Source organism: Equus asinus, chromosome 1 (assembly GCF_041296235.1).
Source record: "Equus asinus isolate D_3611 breed Donkey chromosome 1, EquAss-T2T_v2, whole genome shotgun sequence".
NCBI classification, from domain to species: domain Eukaryota; kingdom Metazoa; phylum Chordata; class Mammalia; order Perissodactyla; family Equidae; genus Equus; species Equus asinus.
This window is the reverse complement of record NC_091790.1, coordinates 101,839,634-101,854,436: the sequence shown is the minus strand read 5'-3', so window position 1 is coordinate 101,854,436 and position 14,803 is coordinate 101,839,634. Positions and strand designations below refer to the sequence as shown.

General features: G+C 43.4%; 1 protein-coding gene across 2 annotated transcripts in view; it reads left to right on the top strand.

The window, feature by feature from the left end:
• HECW1 (HECT, C2 and WW domain containing E3 ubiquitin protein ligase 1) overlaps window positions 1–14,803 on the top strand; it is a 392,878-nt gene that overhangs the window by 222,013 nt on the left and 156,062 nt on the right. For both annotated transcript variants that reach the window (XM_070504453.1, XM_044770932.2), the window contains one exon: window positions 12,716–12,791. In XM_070504453.1, the coding sequence (XP_070360554.1) occupies window positions 12,716–12,791 (76 nt within the window). The remainder of the gene's footprint in view (window positions 1–12,715; window positions 12,792–14,803) is intronic.

Below are 14,803 nucleotides of genomic sequence, written 5' to 3'. Positions count from 1 at the left end.
TTTCAGTATCAGAATGATATAGAGAAGCTAAATGCATATTTGGACAATATATGGAAAGTTTGAAAGTCCCCAAAATAGTGAGTTACTGTCTATAGGCAAGGGCTTAATTCCTTCCTTCAAGCCGATTTTTTTTAAAGGAATTCACCGCCCCTGGCATAGTACCTGTGAAATAAATGGATGAATGGATGAACAGATGGATGGATGAGTAGTTCAAAATGGTGGCTGAACTGTTTATTTTATTTTAACAAATGTGGAAGAAAAGCACTGGATCAGAAGTACTATAGATTACTTCTAGAGCACAAGTGAGTCTTGTTAGAGACTTTGTCTTCGAAAATCACAATTTAAGCAACAGAGCGGGGGCCGTGGCTTTCCACATGGCCCCCGGGAATGCAGAAGGGGGTTGGTGTGGGGTTCTCAGATGCTACCCAGTATTTAATGGAAGAGCAAGAAGTCTTCTGCCATATGTGAGAGAAGGGGAGGTACCCACTCATCCCACGATCGCTCATCACTTATAGGGAGTAGGAGTCCCACACGCATCTGGAGGGACGGCTGCGGCTGCTGGGGTGCCAGGGGCCCCTGAGGTGGCAGAGCGCTGGGGGGCTAACAGGCCTGTCCTTGGACCCTATGGGCTTTTCCTAGCATTTCTTGGGAGATGAGCATCCCTGTGGCATGTCATGGGACAAAAGACATTGCACTAGAGAGAAACACTGTTTTTGCCTAGAACTTAAATATATCTTTACCTGGGAATACATCTTAGAAGTTTTAAAGCAAGTCAGGGAGAGGGAAAAGGTTTGTGTGGAAGCAAAATCATTTTATAGGCATCTTTTCAGGAATATCTTTCATCTAGTGAGGAGTAAAGATTGTCACGTTGCCGCCATACACTCACATGGATGAACCATGCCCATCCCTCTCTGGATGGTCCCTCATGCTGCTCCTCTGTTCGGTCAGAGGCAGTGGGTGGCTGCAAAGAACTCTGTGCAAAAGGCTGTCCTTTCGTTTCACTAAACACACTCTTTGACCTGGATGGAACAGCAATTGACATACTTCCTGTGCTTTAGTTTACCAAAGGTTTCGTGGTAAATTAACTTAATAGCTGTTTTTAAAAAATAGAGTTAAAGCAGTTTCTGCTTCCAACCTCATATGCTTAGATGCAAAGAGCTAACTCTTGTCACTCGTGCATCCTTAGCCAGACTTGCTGGTGGTAAAGGACAAAACTCAGGCCTGGAAGGACAATGATTTTGAGGAATTTCATAATCTGTAAGAAACAGATTCTAAATTCAAAAAGAATACAAAGAAAGAGATCACTTAAAGGGACTCCTCTCTTTTCCTCAGTGTCCTCTTCCAGTCACCGGGTTCCACCCATTTACCACCGAACGGTACAGGCCCCCTTCTCTCCATCATCCCATCACATTTTTAGGCCCCTCACTGCTATTTACTTGAACCATTGCAGCTGCTCCAAATTAGCCTCTCTGCTTCCATCTTGTGCCTTCTCACTTCATGGTTCTCAGCCTGGAGTGCACCCTGGACTCACCTGGGGAGCTTTAAAAAGGACGCATGCCAGTCATGCACCCAGAGGGTCTGCCTCCCCGGGCCTGGAGAGGCCTGGTGCCCCTACAGAAAACCCCAGTGCCGCCTCCAGGCCGCGGCTAAGCGGGGCTTCAGCGCACAATCTCAGCATTGCTTTCCCCAAGCCAGAGTATCTCCTGTCGTCTGCAATGAGTGTGTATTACTTTTTAAAGTGAGATTTATCATTCAAATAAAAGCATTATTTAACAAAAAATAACAAAACAAAACTTTCAGTGGCTTTCTCTTGCCTATAGGGTAAAGTTCAAATTCGTAAACATAGACCACAATAAAAAGTAAAAATAAAACACCAATAAATTAAAATGTCCAAAACATGGCACAACCAGCCTCTGTTTCCTGTCTCCTGCAGAGCCTCACAGCCACCACACATTCCAGCACAGGGATGTGGCAGGACTGGTGGCTCCCGGAATACCAGGCTGGTCTGCATCTCCTGCCTTGCAGCTGAGATCCCCTCCACCTACAGCATCCTTCCTCCCCTGGCTCATTCCTTCTCATCCAGAGATACCCAGTTCAGGAATGTTCAGCCTCTGGAGCAAACTTCGGCCATACCTCCAACTACAGGGTATTGAAGCAACCTGTTGCTCTGTCTGTCAAAGATCAGTTCCTTAACAGAAGATGCCACATCCCCTGTGGCATTCACAGGCCCTCAGGAGAGATGACATTGGGTGAGCCTCCCCCTGTGACGCACACAGCAGCCCCCGGCCCACCACTCTAACTGCCCTTCCCCCGTCATGTACTTTTGTGGCACCTTCCCCCAACTGCTGTCCCAAATTCTGGCTTTCAGAGTATATTCTGGCATGGTTTGACTTTAATAAAAGCATGACTGACCAATGCATAAGCACACAGAATGGTTGCAGGTATGGAAGGAATGTGGGGTCATAAAAGGATTGTTACTTAAGGCGAGGTTATGATCCCAGGAGACTAGAGAGGTAAGTCTTATGCATATAATATATAACATAAATTATTCTATGTGATGTGTATTATACATACACGCGTTTTCAAAAAGTCGGGAAACAGAATAAATTCATTTTTAGAAAGTAGGTCAGTTTTATTTCCAAGTAGTATAGTTTATATGTTAAAGCAGTGGATACAATTGTTAATCATGAGCTGCCAATTTCTTGCCCCTACAAAGTGTACAAAAAGTCAGGAAACACAGGGAAAATGTGTGTGTGTGCGTGTGTGTGTGTGCATGCACACGTGCTCTGCCTTGCTCCAGAAAGGATTTCAGACCATTTGCAGAATACATGAGCATGTACTTTTAGCCAGTGAAGAGTAGGGCTCCTGGATCAGGTGAATGTGCCCATGACAATGGTGGGCACATGTTTTACAGGGTCTGTGGTGGGGGCTGATCTCTATGTGTTCAGGTGGTCCTTGCTGAAAAAGGAAGAAGGCCAGTTATACAGTTCATGGTTTCCAGGGGGCTGAAAACTGATCTCACTTGCTCAGGAGAAATTCAACTGTTATCGGTTCTAAGGTCAGGCAGATATTTCTCCCAAGGCAAAAGAGTGTGTTGAAAATGAGCTCTGGCTCATAAAGGAAAGAGAGGGGAGAAGGTTGTGTTGGTTTCCTATTGTTGCATAACAGATTACTGCAAAGTTTGCAGCTTAAAACAACACGTAGTGGCTCACAGACCTGTAGGTCAGAAGTCCAGCACAGGATGGTGGGATTCTCTGCTCAGTGTATTGCAAGGTAAATACTTGAAATCAAGGTATCAGCCAGGCTGAGTGCTCATCTGGAAGTTCTGCGAGAAATCTTACTTTCCAGCTCAGTCTTGTGGTTGGAAGAATTCAGTTCCCTGTGATTGTAGGACTGAGGTTCTCATTTGCTCGTTGACTGTTCGGCTTCTATAGGCTGCCCACATGTCTTGCCCCATGGCTCCCTCCATCTTCAAGCCAGCAATGGCACCCAAATATTTCTCACTTTGAATCTCTGACTCCCTGCCACTCTGACCTCTAGACCCAAATTTAAAGGGTTCATGTGGTTAGGTTAGGACCACTCATATGATCTCCCTTTCTCGGAGTCAACTGTGACATATAATATAACCTAATCATGGGAGTAATTCACAGTCTCTGGATTATGCAGGGCTCATATACCGGGGGCAGGAAATCTTGGGACCGTCTTAGAATTCTGCCTGCCACGAAAGTTTAAAAGGGCTCCTCCAGTCCTCCAGGTATTTGGGGGTTGAAGATGGAGGAGGATAGAAAGGAGCCAAGCCATCCCAGCTCAGCCCAGAGTTCCCAACTACAGACAGTATATAGAAGCGCACTCCCAGGGATACGCACGGCCCCTGAACAAGCAGTGTGGTCCTGGCTCAAACAGCATTCCTTCCTCATGAGCTGCCAAGTACTTGCCCTAAGTCCAGCCTGTTCCCAAAGTACTCAGGTGGATGCTCCTAACTCCCTGCTTGCTTTTCCTATCTTCTGATGGAACTCTTCCAGAAATTCTGCCCACCCCCTCTTCCCCACCCACATCAGCCCTGTGATCCCTAATCTCAAACTGTGATCTCTCATCCCCGGTCCATGGGCTCTAAGATCAGCTCCAAGATGAGAGAGGAGTGCTCATCAGCTCTCCTGTCTGGGCCGACTGAAGGGTATAGAGGGTAATATAAGCTCATTGCGCTATTGCTTTTATTTTGTATTTCATTAAGGCCAGATTTTGTTTACAAAATGATTAAAATAACAGCTTGACATGAATTTGTTGGAAAACTGGGGATAGAAAAATATGGACAAGACTCCAAGCACATTAAATTAATCCGGATGAGCATGGCACACCAGTCAATGCATTTGTTGTGCTGAGGTGTGTATTTGTAATATGGTCTGGCTGAGCAGAGAAGTGATCTAGCCGTATACAGGCACTGAGGAAGCTTCCAGAACTACTTTTGTCACGTCTGTTTCTCACAGCCGGCCAAGCAGATCCCTTGATTGACCTTTTTATGCTTCATGTTCCTCACCTGTAAAGAACCAAATAGTAGACAATCTGCTAACATAATTCTTAACAATAGAAGGTCAGAGGTTAAAAAACAAATAACAATATAAATAACAACAATGGCCTAATTTAGAGCACCTACTAAGTGCCAGCCTTTGTGCTAAGCATTTTACACGCATCACCCCATTCAGTTCTAAGGATTTCAAGTAACTCCCCAATCTCCACACATACAAACAAATGGCCACCAGGTGCATGAAAAGATGCTCCGTATCAGTAATGATCAGGGAAATGCAATCAAAACCACAATGAAATATCACCTCCCACCTGTTAGAATGGCTCTTATCAAAAAGACAAGAGATCACAAGAGTTGGCAAGGATGTGGAGAAAAGGGAACCCTTATGCATTGTTGGTGAGAATGCATACTGGTGCAGCCACTACGGAAAACAACATGGAGGTTCCTCAAAATATTAAAAATAGAACTACCATATGATCCAGCAATCCCACTTCTGGATATATATACGAAAGAAATGAAAATTGGATCTCTAAGAGATAGCTGCACCCCGATGTTTGCTGCAGCATTGTTCACAGTAGCCAAGATATGGAACCAACCTAAGTATCCATCGGCGGATGAATGGATAAAGAAGATGTGGTATATATATATTTACAATGAAATATTATTTAGCCATGAGAAAAAGGAAATCCCGCCAATTGTGACCCCATGGAGGGATCTTGAGGGCATTATGCTAAGTGAAACGTCAGACAAAGACAAACTCTATATAATATCACTTATAGATGGAATCTAAATAAGCCAAATTCATGGACACACAGAGTAGAGTGGTAGTTACCAGGGGCTGGGGGAGGAATGAGAAGATGTTGGTCAAAGGGTCAAACTTCCAGTCATAAGATAAGTTCTGAGGATCTAATGTACAGCGTGGTGACTAGAGTTAATACTGTATTATATGCCTGAAAGTTGCTAAGAGAATAGATCTTAAATGTTCTCACCACAAAAAAGAAATGGTACTTATCCGACCTGATGCAGGTGTTAGCTAAAGCTATGGTGGTAATGATTTTGATTTGCTGTGTATCAAATCAACACACTGTACACCTTAAACTTACATTTAGATGTCAATTATATCTCAAAGCTAGGGAGACAATAATTTGACAATGTTTCAAAAAAAACCCCGTGGTATATACATACGATGGACCATTCAGGCATGAAAAGGAACAAAGTGCTGATACTTTATACAGCATCGGGGAAGCTGGTGGTGGTTAATTTTATATGTCAACTCGACAGGGTCACGGGATGCCCAGATATTTGGTCAAATGTTATTCTGGGTGTTTCTGTGAGGGTGTTTGGGGATGCGTTTAACATTTAAATGAACACACTGAGTAAAGCAGATCCCCTCCCTAATGTGGGGGGGGGAGCCTCATCCTATCAGCTGAAGACCGGAATAGAACCAAAAGGCTGACCCTCTACCGAATGAGAGGGAACTCCTCCTGCCTGACTGCCTGCTAGCTGGGACATCGGTTTTTTCTTGCCTTTGAACTCAAACTGAAACATCAGCCCTTCCTGTGTCTCCAGCTAGCCAGCTTTCAGACTGGAGCTTAAACCGTCAGCTCTCCTGGTCTCCAGCTTGCCAACTGCATATCTGGGAGCCTGTCAGCCTCCATAAACGTGGGGCCCAATTCCTCATTTCGTACATATATGTGTGTTTGTGTATGTGTGTGAGCGTGTGTGTGTATATATATATATATTATTATATATAGTTCTGTTTCTCTGGAGAACCCTGACTGATCCACACTTCAAAAAATACTAAGTGAGAAAATCTAGTCACAAAGGCCATATATTGTATGATTCTATTATATAAAATATCTAGAATATATAAATCCTTAGAGACAGAAAGCAGATTGGTGGTCTCCTGGGGCTGTTGGGGAGAGGGGAATGGGGAGAAACTGCTTGACGAGTATAGGGTATAGGGTTTTACTTTGAGTTGTTAAAATGTTTAAGAACTAGATAGATGTGGTAGTTGCACAACGTTGTGAGTTGTGCTAAATACCACTGAATTTCTCAGTTTAAAATGATCAATTTTATGCTATGTGAATTTCCCCTCAAAAATAATTTAAAATAAAACAAAAAAGTTAAAAATGCCTAACATACAAACATACATACATACACACCATAATAAGGATCGCAAATTCAAAAGGTTCCAGGGAGCCAGGTTGGTATCACATTTCATGGGATCTAAGTTGCCGTGGATTTTAAGACCAATCATTGATTTTTGTACCTCAAGGCTATAAAAAGCTTTCCAATTATAATTACAAGATGCATTGATGGATAGCCACACCAATTTCAGAGCATTAAAATGGGAAGCATTTTATGCCTTCAGATTGATGAAAGCAGTCCCAGAGAGCAGGTCTAGGAAACGTGGCACTTCGAAGAGGACTGTTCTGTCTCAGCTCCAGCTGCTTATTGCTGGATTTTCAGGTATTTTAAAAGTCTGAAACCCACAGTCTAAGTAAATCTCCTGATTTGTGTGGGCCAAAGAAAACACGTCAATGGGCCACACAGCCTGCGGCCCCACCTGTGCCCGTGGTGGGTGCCTTGTGACAGGTGTGAACCAGGTGAGAGTGATCAGCCCACGGAGCGCAGGGCAAAGGCCCCTTCACAGACCGAGGGACCAGCTGCGCAGTGGTCGTCCAGACCAGAAAGGAAGACCTGCAGAGAAGCGACCATTCGTCCCTGATGGAAGTACAGGCCCGAGCACTGGGGACAGGGGCCTCCATAGGCCAAGGCACCTGCAGAACCTGCTTTTGGTGCTTCAAACTAGGATGCAGACAGTTTTGAGCTGAGAGTTAGTTAGAGACAAATCTAAGGCATCTTTTCATCACCTTCTAAGAGAGGCAGACACGTGTGACAGGTGCTCCTCCAAGTGCCACAGCATCAGCCTCCACTGGGCACTTGGCACAAATGCAGGCTCCAGGGCGCTCCTCAGCCCTAGGAGTCAACGCTTCCGGGGGTGGGGCCGGGCAGTCTGTGTCTTATCAAGCCCTGCTGGTGGTTCCCATCCACGCTGAAGTTGAACAACCTCTGCCCTCGAGCAAACAGAATGACTCAGTTATTTCTTAGAATTTGGTAGAGTTTGTCCCCACTTTCAGAACAGTCTGTACTATACAAGAAACTATGTTAAGAATAACTAGAAAGCTTAAAAATTCATCAGGGAAAATCCGGTGTTTGATTCCTTCCAGCTAGCATTCTCATTCTCCCAGCGCTGCTTACACACTCCCGTCACCTTCTTCTCTTTAGTAAACCAAACGCCCAGCCTCCTAAATACAGCGGTCCTCTGCCCCAAGCAGATTTTCCCCATTGCTGGTGTCTGCAATCCTGCATCACCAAAAGCAGTCAGAGTAAAGAAAACCATCCCTAATTAATTAACACATTTTTGTCCAATTCACACACTGAAAGCTAGGAGGACGCCTCATTTTTCCAACCCCTTTTTTTCCCCACTCTAATTAGCAGAAGAACCCAGAAATTGGAAGGTCGTGCCTTGCCTTCAAGGCAATAAAGAAAGCTGGAGCAGTGAGGACTCTGGAAGCTGGCCTGGTGACAGCAACATCAGAAAGCAGAGAGGAGCGCGCAGAATATGAACCACATATGAACAGAATATGAGCAAAAGACAGCCAACAGCCAGGATGGGGCTGGAGAAGCGGCCCTGGGGGTTTAACGGACTCTCTGGAGGTGGTCCACGGACTCTATGGGGGGCGTTCCCGGGCTTTGTCAGGGAGTTCTGCAACTCTCCTTTTATTTAAGCCAGATGGACCAGAGATTAATTCATCCCAGGTGAATCTTGGGAAGTCACTGAATGTTCTGAGCTCGGCTTTCACGTTTGTGAACTGGTGGAGAGTGAATGATGCGAATTTGCCAACTGTTGTCTAGAAGAATGGCTCTGTCCTTGGCACATGATCAGCTCTCATCTGTTTTCATTGTCTTCTTGCCCCCTTGATGGGCCTGGAGAAATTGCCTGGGGATGCAGTTGACTGTTGGAGCTTTATGTTTCGTTCTTTTAGCCCCTAAAGATGGCTTTGCACATTGAGTTTACAGGCCTTTCTGTTGGAGAATTTCAAGTAAGCTACCTACCCACCTAAGAATCATTATGAGGATTCAATGAGGGCAGTATACTCAAAAGTGCTCTATAAACATCTCTGTTGATTGTTTGCTTGTTAGAACAATTCAGAGGTTTGGAGGTGGAAGTGGAACTTGGCCTTGGCTTGGTTTGATTTGAGGTTTTTTAAGGTCGCTGAGAGGCATTTCAGATTCCTTAATAGACTTTATCTTGGATGCAAAAGATACTGAACTTTACAGGAACCACTGAACTCTGGTCTAAAATGGAACCCATAAATCCCTGCTCTTGGCTGCTGATTCCACGGCTTGGATATTTTATTATTTATAATGCAATGCTACTCTGTACTCAGTCTTTAGATTCACATTATCAGTCATGGACCCCTGCGCTTTTCATTTATAGGGAAATCAGAGTTATCTGGGTGAGGTGAGTGGATAAAGGTTCAGTGAAGTCATGAATTTCAGTCCCTGGCATCATTGTTAATTGTTCTGTAACTGAACACAAATCCTGTTAGCAATTTTAGGGGAAAGAATTCTATAATTACTTGAGGATAATCGTGGGTATGTAAATGGAGTTATCGCATCACAACTGAGTGTAACATGCGCACGCCGGAAGTGCTGTGTGAGCTACAGGGAGGTCCCCCAGCTTTCACCGGAGGAAGCAGACCCAAGCCTGGAGAAGCAACTCAGAGTGGCCAAGAGAGTTCTTTGAAAACTCCTCCTTTCCCTTCATAGTATATTCATATTTTGCATTCAACTTTAAATCTCTTCATGTTCGCTTTTAAGATAGTTTTACCAAAAATTTTGAGTAGAATTGATTGCCCCTGGGCAGTCTCATACCTGGGAATGAGAGTGCACCTGTCTGGGGAGCCATGATGTCCTCGGAGACTGGAAGATGGAGGATAGAGGTCCGCATGCATTTATGACCATGCGATTGAGACACACGTGTGATTTCGGCAACAGCCTCATGTGCATGAAGATGGAGAGAGAGCTAAGGTAGAGGGAGCCTAATCAACTGAGCCACGCGTCTTCACCCTGCTGAAACATAAGTGCCCCTGCAACGGTAAAAAGGCCTGGTCTTTACTCTGGTTTTTGCTGAACTGCGTTTTTGCGGTGTGCGACAGTGATGTGGATTCATCCTTAGAACTTTTCAAAAGGCAGATGTAAAGAGAAAATGAGAACGGGAGTAGGAGAGAAACATCTGAATGAACCCCAAAGTCCTTGATTCAACTCCAAGAGCCTTCTCATTACCCTGCAGAATCTTCTGCACGCCACCAGCAGATTCGGCTTTGAGTCTGTTAAACCAATTGCCAAGTGGGCTTTCTTGTGGAAACATTTGCGTGTGAAACAAACAGTGAAACTGCCAGGGCTGCATCTGAGAGGGGGGCGTCAGGACCCCGCGCCCAGTGGTTAGAACAACAACCAGGTATCAGACAAACAGCAGAGCGAAGGGAAGGTGCAGCCTGGAGAAGATGAGCGGTTAGCTCCTCTGCCCTCACTTCTCGGGTTGTTCCGGGGTGCAAATATTTTGCCTGAGTCTTCACGTCATTTTCACAGTCCATCAACAGTAGATCACCCAAATCTGGGGGTGCAGCAGATTTCTTACCTCAAACATCCCTCTGGAACTCATCTCAAACAAAAAGTCAGGATGCGAAACCTTCAAGATGGGCAAACATCTTTACTTCCTGGAAAAATGTCTATCACGGCTTCTGAGGCCTCCACTTTTGTATCATCAGTCTGGTGCTGAGATGACTTTGTGAATAATCATTAGCAAAAGCCATGAGATAGGTAGAATTTTATGGAGTTTCAAATGTGTGTCTCCTCTCTGAGCTTAGTAGCATCCGAAAATGTATATTGTCTTTTTGTCTTCATTCCCTTTTTTGATGCAAGAAAGATGAAGAACGTTTTTGCAAATACCCAGCAGAGGAATATTTAAATATGAAGAATCAAAATATGTATGCTTTAAATAGAAAGGAACAAATGTCCTCTTCTTTGTTATGATTGCGTGTTTAAGCTCCTTTTAGCCTAGCACAAAATGTGCAGTTTAATCCTACAGCTTTTGAAAAACATAAATTGGCATGTACACACTCTGGACTTATAATTCCACAAGGCTCTGTTAAGAGAATAGTTTTTGTTGTGCCCTCAAGGAACTTACATTCTGAGAATAAACAAGCTAGATGTTTATCTTTTGAAACTGGAATTAGGAATCATCAATTGTACTTGTCCCACTTAGGCAGGTACAGCACTGTAAGGGGGTGCAGTCAGCCTGCGGAAGGTTTGAAAAAGAAGGAAAGTCCACAACATTAAGGAATTTTGAGCCCTGATTATGCCTGTGCATATTGGCCACTTTGAGAGTTAGGAGAGCGGTCCAGCCTGAGGACGCAGTCTCTGAGCTGTGTGTTGACCTCCGTTGCTCTGTGTCAGCCAGGTAAGGTGAAGACCAAGCACAGTCAAGGAAGGAGTGGGCTCTCCAATGCGAAGAGGCTAGTGCTTCGGACCAGCCAGCATTCCCACTCTCCAATCCTGGCCCTGTCTCCCTGATTCTTTATCATCAGATGAGGCTCCTACAGGCACAGACCTGTCAGAGAGTTTCCTGATCTCTTATCTCACTTGATGCCAAGCCCCATTCCATATGGCACCCATGTTGGTTCCCTCTCCTGAGCTGCCCAGCATCCCTGATATGCACCTTGCACTTGGGCCTAAGAGCAGACATACTGAGGAGATTTGCACACAAGCTGCCACCAAATGCATAGGCCCACCAGGGGCACCAGCTTCAGTGTGAGGAGGTGTTCTAATAATCCCTTTGTACTCTCCTTGGGCCAAAGCTGTGAGCCCTGGTGAAGCCCAGTCATTGCTCCCAGTTTCATATGAGGCAGATTGATGGTAACATCCGTTCACAGCTCTTATAGCGTCAAGAATACAGAGAGGCAGGGGCCAGCCCCGTGGCCTAGTGGTTAAGTGTGGTGCACTCCACTTCAGCAACCCAGGTTCAGTTCCCAGGCGCAGACCTACACCGTTTGTCAGCAGTCATGCTGTGGTGGTGACCCACATACAAAATAGAGGAAGATTGGCACAGATGTTAGCTCAGGGCCATTCTTCTTCAGCAAAAAAAAAAAAGAAGAAGAAGAAGAAGAATTCTGAGAGGCTGTAGGAAGAGAGAGAACAAGCCCACATAGCCTACAATCAAACAGACTTTGAGCTACAGGTCATCAAGCTTTCCTTTTTTTCTTCTTCAGTACAGATTATCTTCTAAAAAGTAGACCCTGTATGGGTTTGTTTAATACTCAGATTTAAAAAATTATTTTCTGCAAATATGCAATATATGCAAAGGTAACTCTGCCTTTGAGTAAATACTCAGAATTCTTTCTGAGTGAAACTTTCCTAGAAGAGAATGGAAACAAAGACTCTAGGTGTTTTGATTAATCCATTAACAAATGTGTATTGAGCAATGATGCAAAATAAAACTTTTTAGCAGCCTGGTTTGCAAATGCCTATCAAATTGCAGAGAATCCATGTAACAATTGTGTTGTGAAATTTTCCAGGAGGGCAATTAAATAAGAGGGACTTGAGAGCAGCTTGTCAATGCCATGCTCAGGCTCCTCCCTAATAAACAGAATTTCCTGGAAATCCCCAGATAATAACACAGATCAGAAGAAATGGAGACAGCAGTTTAACACTATCTTTTGCTAAATGGAAACACATTATAATTACAACAGTAAATATCTATTGACCTATCCTTCTACTGCCTTAAGACCTGCTTTAATAAGTACTTTTTGCAAATTTGAATGTGAAAAGACATTATTTACATAAATAGTTACAAAGGGCCTCTAGTATTATAGTAATTGTGTTTATTGATCTCCGTTTCTCTGAAACTTGCCCCTCACCCCACTAGCAGATCTTCTATTACTGGGAAAAACATTAGGTTGCTAGAAGCTTGTTTTCATCAATAGTAGCCTAATGAAAATCACAACGCTGCTGTCTGCCATGGAGCATAGCTGGAGAAATACTGTGATTAAGCATGCTTGTGTGGAGTGTGAGTATCTATCTCAATGCTTGTTTGCTTGTCTCCCATTTTCCTCCTTCTTACAGATTTTTAAAAGCATTGGCTCTGATGAGACCGTCCAAGGGCAAGGAAGTCGGAGGCTGATCAGCTTTTCTCTCTCAGGTATGTTTTGCTCACCTGAAGGCCTTGTGGAAAGAATAAGAATGTCAACCAACCGTCAGGAGACGTGCTTCGACTTGACTCTTACCCACAAGTTACTCATCATTTCTGTGCTTTAACTTCTCCATCTGTAAAACAAAAATTAAAAATATTCACTGCATTCCCCTCGACCTCATGATGATATTGGAGGATTCAGTAAGTAATAGATGCAAAAGCACTTTGAGGTGACGAGCAGAGAAGCTGCTACTCTACCTTTCCTCTGGTGCCAAGCAGCAGTAATTAAGAGTTTATAAAGTGGAGGTAGGGGAAAGCCTGGGAAGAGGAACAGCCATGGGTCCCTTATCTAAATAGAATCTCACATGATGCTCAGTTGGTAAAATAGATAAAAACTGAGCTGCTCAAAAAGATACATTCATGGAAAAACCAGTGAAATCCAAATAAAATCTGTAATTTAGTTAATAGGGTTTGGTTAATAGAGTAATTTAGTTAAATTTTTAGTTTTCATAATATACCATAGTTCTGTAATATGTTAACAGCGGGGAAACTGGCTAAGGGGTGTTGTACTATCTTTGCAACTCTTCTGTAAATCTAAAATAATTTTAAAATCAAAAGTATAACGAAAAACTGAGTTGTTTTGGGTAAAGCGATATACAAAGCTCAAAGCCCTACACACTCAATTCCACCCTTAGTGGTCTTTGAGGAGACACAATGGCATGAAACTCCAGGTCTTCATGAGCATGGTTTGAAAACTATTGCCTTAGCTTATTGTTAAACCAACCAATGTTACAGGCCATAAATGTCAGAGAGCCAAGTCACAGAAGCGAAGTGTGTAAGCGTCCTTGGGAGATGGACAGTCACCTGGGGCTCTTCATGTCTAAGTGAGCCCCAGTAAAGCAAATGTGGGTCTAAAGATCCATTGATAGCAATTACAGCAAGGTTGCAGGATACAAGGTTGATATACAAAAAGTCAATTGCTTTCCTACATACCAGCAACGAACAAGTAGAATTTGAAATTAGAAACACAATGCCATTTACATTAGCGCCCCTAAAATGATATACTTAGGTATAAATCTAACAAAATATATACAAGATCTATATAAGGAGAGCTATAAAACTGTGATGAATGAAATCAAAGAAGAACTAAATAAATGGAGAGAGATTCCATGTTCATGGATATGAAGACTCAATATTGTCAAAAAGTTAGTTCTTCCTAACTTGGTCTATAGAATCATGCAATCCCAATCAAGACCTCAGCAATAATTTTGTGGATAGTGACCAAATGATTCTAAAATTTATGTGAAGAGGCAAAAGCCTCAGAATACCCAACACACTATTGAAGGAGAAGATCAAAGTTGGACAACTGATACTATCCGAATTCAAGACTTACTATAGAGCTATGGTAGTCAAGATGGAGTGGTACTGGTGAAAGAACAGAAAAATAGATCAATGGAACATAGTAGCCCAGAAGTAGACCCCCATATAGTTCAACTGATTTTTGACAAAGCAGCAAAGGCAATACAATGGAGCAAAAAAAATCTTTTCAACAAACAGTGCTGGAATAACTAGACATTCACATGTGAAAAAAACAGTCTAGATAGACCTTATACCCTTCAAGAAAATTAACTCAAAATGGATCATAGACCTAAATATAAATTGCAAAACTAGAGGGGCTGGCCCTTTGGCATAGTGGTTGAATTTGGTGCACTTCACTTCAGTGGCCCAGGTTCACAGGTTCACATCCCAGGCAGAGAACTATGTGATTCGTCAGCCATGCTGGGGCAGCAACTCACATACAAAATAGAGGAAGATTGGCGCAGATGTTAGCTCAGGGACAATCTTCCTCAAGGAAAAAAAAAGGAAGATTGGTGGCAGATGTTAGCTCAGGGCAAATCTTCCTTGCAAAAAAACATACAAAACTATAAAACTTCTAGAAGATAACATAGGAGAAAACCTAGATGTCCTTGGGTATGGTGATGCCTTTTTAGATACAACACCAAAGACACAATAAATGAAAG